Genomic DNA, 13,082 nt, shown 5'->3' with positions numbered 1-13,082 from the left:
ACCTTTCATCACATACATGCATACATACATGTATTTTCCATACGAATCAGGATCTTGTTTACTGCTGCTTGTTACACTACAGGCACAACAGTGATTCAAGCTAATGCTAACACCAGCATGCTATCATGGCACTGAGCAAGCTAACATGCTAACATGTAACATTTATGATTAAGGGATAGTTCACCCAAAAATGAAAATGCACTTATTATCCACTCACCACTATGCTGATGGAAGGCGGGTGAAGTGTTTGAGTCCACAAAACACATTGAGAGCTTCAGGGGTAAACTTATAGCATACGAGTTCAATACAATTGGAGTAAATGGGGGCCGATTCTTCAAAACATTAAAAAACAACAGATAGAAACATAACATGCCTCCACACTGCTCCTGTGATGTCATCCAAGTGTCAGTAAGCCCCGACATTCAAATTAGTTTTTAAGCGGCATCATTTACACCGTGTTTTATGCCTAAAAAGGTCTGCTCTGATCCTGGGCCCCTCCATCGGCATTGTGGTGATTAGATAATGAGTGAATTTTCATTTTTGGTGGAAATATCCCTGAAACCACCTGAATATTTAGTTATCCACAGAGCTGTGCGGTTAGCTTGGCCAACAAGTATGTTATAATTCACTTCAGAGACTGCATTCAATCAATACATTTTCTTATTGACCAGGGCTCAAATGACTACATGTAAATATATACAGTATAGAGAACAGTCATCTGGCAGCTTCAAGCTACGTAATTACACCTTTCGCTTTCTTGGTTTAGTTGTACTGCCGGCACCCCAGCTGTTCACTCTCAACAACCTTGTTTCCAGAGACAACATGCAGCTTTTTTCAGAACAAAAAGAGCCAAACCTCAGACTGTTTAATCTGTAAATTCATTTAAGGAATTGGGGACAAAAAATGAGCTAAAAGGACAGTATACATGTTTTGGGCAGCCAGCAACGACTCCAAATGAACACAAACATGTGTCTGTATCTGATGGAATCTTAACCAAATGACTGATCTATTGCAGATACATTCTGCTTCAGATATACCCAGTTTTGTAAAACTGATGACAAATCTGGTTTTGGAAGGATTTTAACATCAATCCGTTTTACTGATGGTATCATCTACACATGAATTACTTTTTCAACCAAGCTACAATCTAAAAAAAAAAAGTGATATGGAAGAAATGCAGATGTCAGCACAAAATAATGTCTCTTGGAAGTTTTTCAGTCTCAAAATAGCGACTCTGGCCTTCACATATCCACATATGTTTTGTGTTGCGGTCCATAATAGGGACCAAGTGGAGGGGGGTCACTGTGTGTACATTGCCTCTGAAAGGCCTTTTGACAGCCATTAGGAGGATGTGATAGTCTGTTGTGGCAGCAGTAACATAGAGCGACAGATAACAGCACGTCTGTCAACTGTCAGCCTGGCAGATGAGTGGCAGAGGCAGGAAAAACTCCATTCCTTCCCACCTCTGTGAAGAGCCACAATCAGGAGTGTATCTGCAGGTCACACAAAGAAGCTCAGGAATGAAGGACACTTTGTGGAGTGGAATGAGGGTTCAGATGACGAATCAGTCAGTTATGCAAATCTGACGTTTGAGTCATTAAACCTCTGAGAACTCTGACCTCTTGTTGGTGGGAGTCTGCTCCACCAAGTGCAGCATATTCATACATGCAGTAATGACATGTTGGATGGTGGAGGTTTTTCTCATTGATTCATCCAGTGTCTGAAGCATCATTTCTCTTGTTGCTGATGCAAACCTCATGATTATGTCTGTGCTCCATTGTATTTGCTCTTGCTCCAAAAAGGGGGCCTCTTGTGCCCAGATAAGCCATTTCAGACGCTGTGTCTGCTTACCAGAAGAGGAAAAACATTTCAGCAAACATTGGAGCTTTGCCTAATGAACACAAGTGATTATTTTGTGCTACCCTGTTGTCATCAGGAGATACTTGAAATTCACTCTATACCCACTGTGAGCTCAGTATCTCTCATTCTCCATCATTAGGGCCTCACACCTCATTGCGTTTCAATTTCATTTGGACATTAATATATCCTGTTGCACTCGACAATATCAACAGAGTATTTTGTCGAAAAGAAATGGTCAATGGAGTCCAGACAGCAGCTCGCAGAACTCCACCATTTACAAAGCAAATAAACAAATGAAGAATATCAAGCCCGGAGCACCCACCCAAACAAAATAGCGCTTCCACAAGGAAGAGGCTACAGGACAGTGTTTACAAAATCCTCATTAAGGTTGTGAGATAACACACGCTCATGTGCATCACACAAAGTTGAAGGCATGCGCGCACACACACACACACAAACACACGCACACACACACACACACACACTAACACACACACACACACACACACACACACACACACACACACACACACACACACACACACACACAAGCTAAGAGACCATACGCACCAAGCAATGCAGAGACCACCATATCATAGATAAGGGACAGAAAGAAAGAGCTGGGAAGAGGAGAGCAGAGAACAGAGAGAGAGACTGACAGAGGACAGGACACAACAGAGATGAGTCGGAGGGACAAAGACGAGCCTCGGCCACCCTGTCAGCGGAACTACAGCCCCAACGCAAAGGACATCAAAAGGTGTGCATGTGAATAAATTCTGTGAGATCTGGAGGAGAGCAGCAGGAATACACACTCTTGAGAGGTTCATCCTGGTCAACCCCAGGGTGAACAACACAACTGACTACTGCCTGGGACAACAGAACTTTTTGAGGCAGCAGATGAGATGAATAATATCTAAATTAACCTTCGGAATCCAGAGATATTTTTCTTGCTGTTGCATCAGCTCATCTATAAACAACCACAGAGGCCATACAATAGAAAGCTGCAGATTGTTTCTCTCATGGCGAGTATTTGGGTCTCTCAACTGGGAACCATCTGCAGCTCAAAGACGTGGCTGCTGCTGTTTTTCATCCTGCTCCCCAAGGAGCCTCTCTGTGGAGAGAGCAGTCCCATCTCTGGTGCCCATCAGAGGCATCGCCCAGCTCCGGGGCTGGGAGACGGGCACGGAGGGGTGGTGGATCTGTCACTGCTGGAGCAGGACAGCAATGTGGACATGCAGAGCCTGCTGGAGAGCCTGAAGGAACAGTTTATGCAGACTTTCAACTTGTCGGGCTTGGGTCCTCCGCTGCCTCCGGGGAGCACACGAGAGGAGCCGCCTGAGTACATGATGGAGCTCTACAACCGCTTTGCTAATGACCACACTGCCATGCCCTCCGCCAACATCATCCGCAGCTTCAAAAATGAAGGTATTGCTCATGTGCTTCTATGATGATGACCCTTTTATTTATAAAAATGGATCAAAAGGAAAACTACCATTATCATTTCTTATTTGCTGCCTTGTTTAGTTTAATTGTGTTTCTTTTTAAATATTATTTGTACTTTTGTCATCACACTCTGCAAGGCTAAAGTAAATAGTACAAGATACAACATTTTTAAATATCACTTTATTTATAAAAAAAAAGGGTTTTAAATAAAGTGAGCATATTCACTAACCACAATTTGTCTCAAGAGTAAGGAAATCTACTAAACGAACCAACAGGGGAAAATCATAGACACGCATACAAAAAACTAATTTAGTTTATCTAACTTTTTTGCCTTGGTCACAACCCTGTTCCTTGTTACTTGTACATGGCAATGATCAAATCAAAATGGTGTTTTTGCTAAAAAGAACAGCTTGCAATAGAATTAAAAAAGTAGTTTATTGTTCCCAAATCAGTAAAGTGAATTAGATCAAATTCAGTTTGGTGTGGATGATACTTAGCTCTGTTGAGTGTTTTGAACTCAGCTTAATACATCATTGAAAAGACAGAATGTAATTTTAATTTGACCACTCATGCTCTCCCCAGATTCATCTCCGAGAGTTGTGGGTGTTGGAGGAGTGAGGCGTCACCCCCTCCTCTTTAACGTGTCAGTCCCCCATCATGAACGCATCACAGCAGCAGAACTTCGACTCTACACCCTTGTCCAGACTGACCGTCACCTCTACGCTGGTGTCGACCGCAAGGTCACAATCTATGAACTAGAATTGCACGACCTGGACGACAACACGACGGATGAGAACACTGTGAGAGGAGATGCTTTAAGAGCGGGAGGAGAGCAGATAGAGCGGGTGGAGTTGGCTTCACGCCAGGTCTACGGCACTGATAACGGATGGGAGGCCTTTGACCTCACTGTTGCTCTCCAACGCTGGCGCAAATCTGACCAAGGCACCACGCACAGGTTGGAAGTGCATATTGCCAGTGTGGCAAATGATAATGTTCAGGGTTCAATCGATGACAGCAAAGGCAGTAATCCACCTGAGGGAGACATGAAGATTGACACCAACCCTGAAGAAAAACACAAACCCTTGCTGATTGTTTTCTCTGATGACCAAAGCAGTGATCATCGTGATGACAAGCGCGAGCTGAATGAGATGATTGACCACGAAACCTCGAACATGGTTCTGCCGAATGATTTAGAAAGGGGTCTTTGGGGAGAGGTGGAAAGGGACAGGTATGGGGGGGAGGAAGAGGCTGAGCCAGAGGAGGAGGACCTATTACAAATGAGATCTAATCTGATCTATGACTCAGCTTCTCGCATTCGTCGCAATGCCAAAGGCAACCATTGCAAGAAACAATCTCTCTATGTAGAGTTCAAAGATATTGGATGGGACAGTTGGATCCTGGCACCCACAGGCTACGATGCCTTTGAGTGCGCTGGAATTTGCTCATTCCCACTGACAAAGCATGTCACACCCACCAAGCATGCCATTGTGCAGACATTGATCAATATCAACAGTCCTCAGAAAGCAGCACGAGCCTGCTGTGTGCCCACCAAGCTCGACCCCATCTCCCTGCTGTACCTGGATGACACAGGTGTTGTCACCTACAAGTACAAGTTTGAAGGTATGGTGGTGGCTGAGTGTGGCTGCAGATAGTCCACACTCGAGAAGGTTTAACTTATTATAAAGTCTTACGGTCGGAGGGAAGACCCTGAACAAACAATAAGCTGGATAAGCAGATAAGCCCAGAATGTCTTCAACAAGGGGACAACTGTTGGAATCTCTGTGAGGGTTTTCGCAGTGACAACGGACGTGTACATGCACTGTCGCGCCAAGTGTGGACAAATATGTTTTAAATGGCAAAACAGAATAAGTTGCTTCATCTAACATAGCCAAAGACGTGTATATCAGTTGCCCTCATTTCGACAATGGAGAGACAAAGTGTCCAGACTTGTCAACTTGTTGCCAATAGTGAGAACAAAAGGCAAAAGATTTCCCGAGGACCAAACCAAGTACATCCTTCAGTGCAGCCTGGTGGGAACTAGTGGGCCAGCCGCCCCCCTCCCTCTACTTCCCCTGACATCTGTCTTCCTCTCCAGTTATCTCTGGCCTCCCCACTCGATGCAAACACTAATCAGCACTTCATGTGTCCTGGTGCAGTGGAATGACCTCCCACAGGCAACCTGACAAGACATGAACTCTGTAGGCCCACCTCCTGCCTCCTGCAGCCTCCTGATACGTAGGTGCTGTGCAGGGTTCCCGGTGAGAGGGTTATCTTTCCCAACCCTGTTTCCCACGTCACATGCCTCTTTTCCACTCCCTCAAGCTAAAGCGATAGCAAGGTGTTGGGGGTTGAGAAACATGTGAGCCACCGCTTCAGGCCTGGAGAGCTGGACGTCATTCTGAGCATCCTTTGAGGTGGTGGGACTGGGGGTTGGGGGTACATGACAAGAGGGCAGAGGTTGTCCAAATTCCAAGGCAACAAACAATCTTAACTGGCTCAAATCACTGACCCATCACAATGTGCCCCCCAACATATCTCCAATTGCTAAATTGAGTCATCCATCATTTTTATGTTCAAATGTCCTCTTTGGAAGCTAAATATTAAGAGTGGGAGTGGGGGCCCTCCTCACATTCCAGTTATGGATTTCCAAAGAAAAACTCTTATTTAATCAGCCCTTTGATACCTCTGCTGCTTGTGTCAAATAAAAGACTATTTATTGTTCTAATTTATTGATTTTTACAACAGAGTAGTAATATGTGTAAATGTGTAAGTTACTTAGTGTAGAGCAGGTTGTTTAACCATAACGATGCATTCGCAGCACAACATATTTTTTGAAGAGAAATGGTAACAGTTTCTAGATAAATAAGTTGCAATTTCTTTATAAATCTCACATGAAGAGTTGCCTTCTGTTAACATAACATCATGTTATTCAAAGCAACCACCTTAATTATTTCATGTCAAGATGAACATAAATATTTGGAGCCAAAGTATGAGGCTGACATTGTTTTCACAGTTTATTCTATATGAACTTCTTTCCACACGACACCTTTCTTTTCCATTTTCTCAAAGGAACCTGCTAGACCAGTGATTTAATGCACAGCTCACATTCAGATCATTCAGTCTGACAGTATCAGCTCGCAGGTCATAGTTCATATATGTCACACAAACAAAGAACCATGGGAAACTAAGTGGAAGATCTGCTAATGAACCAAATTGATGGCCTGCTGCTCACACTGACAGCGAGCAGATGCAGACAACTGTGATGGAAAACCTGTTGTTGAAGAGAAAATGTGAACAAAAGACAAAGATCTGGACTCGTATCTCTTTCTCTCTGCTCTCACTCAATTTTCCATGAGCGCTTAAGCCAGGATGTAAGAGCATGATGTTATGTTATTTTCTCCACGTACAGACGCACACGAGATGTAAATAAAGGATACAGATGGAATTTGTCAAAGAAATGTGTGAAACTCTTATTGTCTATTTGCTGGGAGGGACGTGTGTGCTCTGTTGGGAAGAAGATGAAAATCAGAAGTTTGAAAAAGATGATGAGATGGAAAGTGATGCAATGAATGGACTGTGATAGTGAGTGTAGTGTGAGTAAAGTACTGATTTGCAGACCTAGGAGAAAACGTGGTGTCCTTATCTGAAGCTCCGAAATTTTTGCAGCGAGTTGTAAGCCCAACTCAGTCCATAATGATGCGATTGCCTCACTGGTGTTTATATGAGTTTTGGGTTACAACATAATAAAATTCTACACCCCTTTCCCAGAAACAGTATCCAAAAAACGCAACAGAAGCTGCAGTTCTGTAAAGCAATTACAATGATCTAATATTACTGTGAGAAGCTTGATAAAAAAAAGGGAGCAGAGGTCATCTAAAAATGGCTCCAGACCAGAGGGCAAGAACCTCGGCCAGTTTCTGGGACAGCCGGCAGCCTCAGCTATGTAAAGCTCACTAATTGAATATTTACAGAATGGTGGAAGAAATATGAAACTGGCCTTTGTCACTGGATGGCAAACTTTAGAAGACATTGTGAAATGGGAAGTCTTTAGTATTTACTTTGATGATAAGGACCGCTGCAGAGGGCTCTGTGCTGTTTCTCGCTCTTGTTTTGACATGGCTCCTTTTGTTGAAAAGAATTTTCATCTCGCTGCTGGTTCATGCTGCAGTTTGTGAAAGTTGGAGCCTATGCTATTAACCTAAGAGCACACCTCACAGTCAGTGGATAAATTGGACGGCTCCCAATGTACAGCTTTTTAAAGTGCATCAAAATCCTGTAATGCTCCACCTACTTACATCATGATGCCGGCTGCGGGACGCCGACGTGCATCTTGCTGTGAACGTGTGTTTTGGTGTGTCATCCAAAGCTGCATGACTCGCCCTGACTCTGACGTCGGGTCTGTAATAAGCACTGATTGTTTCCGTTTTGGGTAACATGTTTATCATTCCATCTCTTAGCATCATCACCAACCAGTGCTCATTTCTTGTTCTGTCCTCGTTTTCCCAGGGAAAGGCGCAGCTTGCTCATCAGCTGCTCCATTATTTGATGATCAAAGCCAAATGCATAAACACGTTTGAACAATTTGCTTTCCACTCCGGTGTTGCACAACTTCAGAAAAGCCCATTGTAAGAGTCAGTAATGAAAAACAGATGGTCAGTGTTGTTCACATGCTTATGCGGGCCAAGTAATAATATCCTCAAACTGATTCCTCAGCAAATACAACATTCAACTGTCACTCTTCATTAAAAGTAATGACTTTAACTCACCACAGACCTCCAGAAAATATAAGATTAGTTATTGTATAGTCTGCTGCAATTGAGGAATGGCTAATAAGATCTCATTGCTGAGGTGACAACACTCTTTATCTCCCTGCAAGCATTGCAAGTAATGCATTTTGCTTCCCATGGTGAGTCATATAAGATTCATCCCACAGTAGTGAAGTGGAGGAGGTAACTGGATTTTTAGTGTGGCGGTGCAGTTAAAAAAAAGGTTACAGCTCCCAATAGTGACTTAATGGCTACTCACCTCTGAACACGTGGTTTTGTAAGAAAGAAAAACCCCACATGGTTTTGATTACCAATCCAAATTCCAGCGGAACTCAGAGTATGGACGAGTACACACAGATCGCTCAGCATTCCAGCACAAAACAAGTCGAAACCTAAAACCAAAAAGAATCCAATCTTTTTCAAATTCCTTGTTTAGAATAGGTGATTCACAAAAACACTTCAAAATCATCTGCTTGAATATGAAAGAATCTTTACAAAAACAATTATCATCTAGTATATAAATATATATTTATTTTTATTGTCTTACATTGTTGAGAGTTCCACTGAAATACTTACATTTTGCACAAAATAAAGATTTATATCCAAATGTGTCAGTTATGAGCTGCCTTGGCCCATACAAACAGTATGAAAGCCCACTAATCCATCCAAACACAAGCACATATGTTGCTCATTTGATCAATCATTTTTTTTTATAGCTTCATTGTCTTGATTCGATCATGTTGCCGCTTTATCTTCTCACCACAAGCTGCATTCACTTGCTGTGGAACAAGCCAGATGTTCATCCGCCTTGTCAGCATTCACGCTTTGTGTATCACACGCTGCTTGGGAAAATTAGATTGGTCCACAAACATCGTGAAGTTATCAAGGAAAGATAGTGCATACAGTTCTTTATAGGGAGCAAGTTTGTTGAAATGTAAAAACTTTACAGATCCATGATTATGTGAGCATCTGATCAGGAAAGAAAGATCGACAGAAGAAATCCTTCAATTCATGTTGGCCATTAAGCCCCAAACTGCTGCATGTAGCAGTAACACCACTCTGGATGTATACGCCACTCATGAAATGTATGTGCCAAAGAGGTGGTCCCAGTGGGTAAAGTAGGGGGCGTAGTTGCCATTGTGTCGGCTGTGGTGGGCGTGGTGGAAGGGGGCTCCTCCCAGAAAGGGCAGCAGTCTGTGCAGAGCCCAGGGCAGATTGTAGCCACAGTGGTCTTCTACTGCCATCCAGCTGTTGAGGAGGTGAAAGAGGATTTCGCTCAGAGGGTGGCAGCCCACCATCCAGGCGCTGCTCAGAGCCAGCAGCAGCAGGGACAGCAGCTCAGTGGAGCTGGCATCCTGGGCTGCCAGGGCAAAGGGCACCCGGTGCTGGTGGTGCAGCTGGTGGATGTTGCGGTAGAGCCAGGGAAACCTGATGAAGCACACACACAAAGAGCCTTTACTTATCCCGCTCACTTAGTTTCTCTGTGGTATTACGAAACCAAAAGCAAGTTTTACTCATTATACCAGTATTACTACCAGCAGTACAAGACATTTACTTTTAAAGCAGAGTTCAGGTTCATAGGGAAAATCCTCACCCCTTGACGTCGGTATATCTTGGCTTCTGTTGCTTCACTTTTCACTGCACTTTTATTTATGTTTAATCTTTTCTATGCAACTTACTTGGCATGTTTGTGCAGAAGCTCCAGCAGTATCAATACAACCAATACATACGAGTAATCTCTTTTTTCACCTGATTGATGTTAGTGATAGATAGATCTAAAATGAGCTACAAAAACAATCTATGTTAAAGATTGGGTCTTGAAATAGGATCAATGTTATTTAATACAAATGCCTGCCTGTTGTTTGTAATCCCATTTAATGTCATTAAGGTAAACCGCGTTCAACCTGTTGGAACAGAATTGTTTTTTTGAACCGCATAGTTCATCGAGTCAACTCATCTTCATAAGCTGGAGAGAAGATGGATTTAAACCAATTATTTCAGGATAGAGAGGTAGAACAATGTATCCCATATCATCGACAATATCAGTCGATCTTCTCACATCCTTTACTTAAGGGTTAAGTGTGTAAGATTAAGCTAAAAAGGATATATCGGCAGAAATGTAATGCAAAAATAATCCTAGTGATGTTTTCACTAGTGTGTTTCATCTAACTTGTACAAATTGATGTTTTCTTTATCCTTGAATGAGCCCTTTATATTTAAATTTTACAACATGGGGGGGGGGGGGGGGGGGGGGGTTCTCTACGGAGGCCACCATGTTTTTTACAGTAGCCTAAACTGGACAAACTAAACATCTTTTGAGTTTTGATGACAACTGAAGGCTACCACAGGTTCTTCTTCATGGTTGGAAGGGGAGTGTGAGGTGAGGGGTGTTCAGCTGCAACACGCAAATTCACTACTTGACGTCGCTACATCTTACACACGGAACCTTTAAATAAAAGTGGAAACCCCACAATGTTAGTCAACATATGATCGTTTCTTCCGTATGTGTACTCGATTAGTTTCTACTTCTGCTTTACTGTCACACTCCACTACACAATGTGTGAGTGTGTGATAGAAAGAACGGAGCCTGAAGCAAAACAAATATCACAGATCTAGTTCAGTAAAGTTGGCAGATCAATATAATATATATCAGCTGATCTGACATGCTGAACCCCTATTCTTCTTCATCCTTCCAATTGCTTGCACACATCACGCAGAACCACGCACCACTGTCATGGCAGATTTATCTATTTAGCGCATCTGACCGATTCCCTCACATCAGTGGATCCTCTCCTCCACTCTGGGATATTACTTGGAAAGTTTCTTCATTTCTTGTAAGTGATATCCTGTGCGCCTGATGGCACAGTCATGTTCACTGCAGTAACTTGATGATACACGCACAGTGTTAGAAGATATTATCAAACCCTATTAATGACTCGGCTCCGTAAATTTGCAGTCAGTTGTTTTATATATATTTAAATTAAAAGGTTCGTGTGCAACCGAAATGTCGCGCGAGCACAACTAAGTTGTTGGTGTTAATGTAAATGATGAACTGGATCAATAATCTGCTTCAGTTCACCACTTCGCGTCTGCGTCTCAACTTTCCCGTTCTCCAAAACGTTCGTACGCATGGGTCAGAGTTTGCGTGGAAATACGCACATTATCCCGTCAAGTTTGTTTTTATAAATCCCAACGTTGGCATGAGAAGTGGCGTGCGTACGTTTCAGGCCCCGTTTTGTGCGCACGCAACGGTTATAAATGAGACCCCTGGGGCGTATAATAAGAGCCGTTATACAGTATAATGATGATATATAAACACATCAAATAAAATGCATTGAACAGGCGTGTGATGGTCACCTGTGCATGGTGAAGTGCCATATGAAGTAGAGCGAGTCAAACAGCAGAATACACGCGCAGACCTCCACGAAGAGCTGCCAGCAGGATGGGGCCAGCGCCGGTAACGCGGGGCTCCGGAGGGTCTGGAAGAGCACGGTGGCGGGCAGGATGGCGGTCAGGTATCGGTACAGCACGGTCCAAAAACAGCCGAACCACCGGCGGACAGACGGCGGCGGCCCCGAACCCGCGGAGATCCTCCAGGAGCGGACCCGCCGACACACGCCGCCCAGCGTGTCCAGCGCCAGGAAAGGTGCGCAGAGGAGGAGGTGCGTGAGGAAGGCGCAGGACGCGGGCAGGTACGGAGAGAGCAGGATATCCTCCTGTCCAGCTCTCACACGCACCCACAGGCCCTGCAGGACACGCGCACACGCTTCCCCCTGCTCTGAGGACGATAGGTTCATCACTGGCTTCACCTTCTCACCTCCGCATCATGCGCTCTGCTCCGGACTTAGACAAAGAGTTACTTGTTTCTTCTCTCAGAGAGCAGCTGTTATGATTTATCTTCAGAGTATATTAAAGTTCCAACGAGTTATCTAATGCGTGAGATTTCCCTCTGCTGCCGCTCCACTTCTTCACAAAGAGAGAAAAGAGTCTGCTAGGGACTTTTTTCTACCGTTTTTTGTAGAAGGAGGAGTCACACAGATATGATGCATACGGACGTTGGGAGGTGGTATTGTGTAACGTGCATCATTTCATTGGAAAACTGTGACAGGGGGCTCAATTCCACGGCATTGATGTGTAGACCCGGTGCGGGAAGCGGGGGGAATTCTGACATGAGTGTCTAATTAGAACAAGCAATTTGCGTCACTGGAAAAAACCTGATGGTCTAATAACAAGCTTTTAAACGAGTGACATTTTATTTCCACACATTGTACATTGTGGAATATGTATAGGATATCAATAAATCAATCCCATTGTAAGGAACAGCTTCCCATAAGGGTGCATATAACAAACTAACCTTTGTCTTGGGCACCATGCTCTGAGCGTTGAAGTGTGACAATACTCTAAGAGAATTGTGTCTCGTCCCTCGTTGTCGGAGTGGGATTGCAGAATTGCCACAACGATTCCCTCTCTCAGGACCGACAGAAGTGCAACAGATGTAACTGTTAACATCAGCAAAATAACTGTACTTAAATATTGATTAGAAGAAACAGTTTGTAACATAATGGAAAAATGTGTCAATGCTTAAAGTATTTGTGCATAAGAACATTTCTGATAGAGATGAAGGGAGTAGCAATGACAGATGAATTGAGGAGTAATGAGTATGTGAGTAGGCGTATTGTATGACAAGCAGTCTTGTTGAAAATAATAGTCCACGATCAGCTGCCAACAGAATCATGATCCACCAACACAATCAAAAGGATCCACAACGTGGCCATAGCAGTGATCAGGGACACACACAAGGACTCAGAGGAAGAAGTCAAGTCAGTAACATGTATTGATGGCACATTTATTTGATAAAGAGGGAGAAGAGGAGAGAGAAGCTCCATGTGTCATGTGTCCCCCTACATTCTAGACCTACAGCAGCATAACTAAGAGCAGGCCCAAGACAGACCTGGACCAGCTGTAACTATAAGCTTTATCAAAGAGGAAGGTTTAAAGCCGACTCGATGTCGG

General features: G+C 43.6%; 2 protein-coding genes across 2 annotated transcripts; one reads left to right on the top strand and one right to left on the bottom strand.

Annotated features, from left to right (window-relative positions):
• Positions 1-24: 24 nt before the first annotated feature.
• bmp10 (bone morphogenetic protein 10) lies at positions 25-6,032 on the top strand. The gene is made up of 2 exons (XM_053420528.1): positions 25-3,285; positions 3,886-6,032. Exons 1-2 carry the CDS (start codon positions 2,880-2,882, stop codon positions 4,953-4,955), a joined length of 1,476 nt encoding a protein of 491 aa, XP_053276503.1. The 5' UTR covers positions 25-2,879; the 3' UTR covers positions 4,956-6,032.
• Positions 6,033-8,578: 2,546 nt separating this feature from the next.
• On the bottom strand, positions 8,579-12,090 carry ch25hl3 (cholesterol 25-hydroxylase like 3). The gene is made up of 2 exons (XM_053420529.1): positions 11,427-12,090; positions 8,579-9,497 (listed from the first exon to the last, which is right to left on the bottom strand). Exons 1-2 carry the CDS (start codon positions 11,864-11,866, stop codon positions 9,146-9,148), a joined length of 792 nt encoding a protein of 263 aa, XP_053276504.1. The 5' UTR covers positions 11,867-12,090; the 3' UTR covers positions 8,579-9,145.
• Between the last annotated feature and the right edge of the window lie 992 nt (positions 12,091-13,082).

The sequence above is a fragment of the Pleuronectes platessa genome, chromosome 4, assembly GCF_947347685.1.
Source record: "Pleuronectes platessa chromosome 4, fPlePla1.1, whole genome shotgun sequence".
NCBI lineage: Eukaryota > Metazoa > Chordata > Actinopteri > Pleuronectiformes > Pleuronectidae > Pleuronectes > Pleuronectes platessa.
The sequence above is the reverse complement of the archived record's forward strand: the minus strand, read 5'-3'. Positions and strand labels throughout refer to the sequence as shown.

Excerpts from the sequence above, each read along its gene's own strand:
- bmp10 (XM_053420528.1), top strand. The coding sequence starts at position 2,880 with ATGGCGAGTATTTGGGTCTCTCAACTGGGAACCATCTGCAGCTCAAAG. Across the intron at positions 3,286-3,885 it reads CCGCAGCTTCAAAAATGAAG|ATTCATCTCCGAGAGTTGTG; the intron begins GTATTGCTCATG and ends TGCTCTCCCCAG.
- ch25hl3 (XM_053420529.1), bottom strand. The coding sequence starts at position 11,866 with ATGAACCTATCGTCCTCAGAGCAGGGGGAAGCGTGTGCGCGTGTCCTG. Across the intron at positions 9,498-11,426 it reads TGGCACTTCACCATGCACAG|GTTTCCCTGGCTCTACCGCA; the intron begins GTGACCATCACA and ends GTGCTTCATCAG.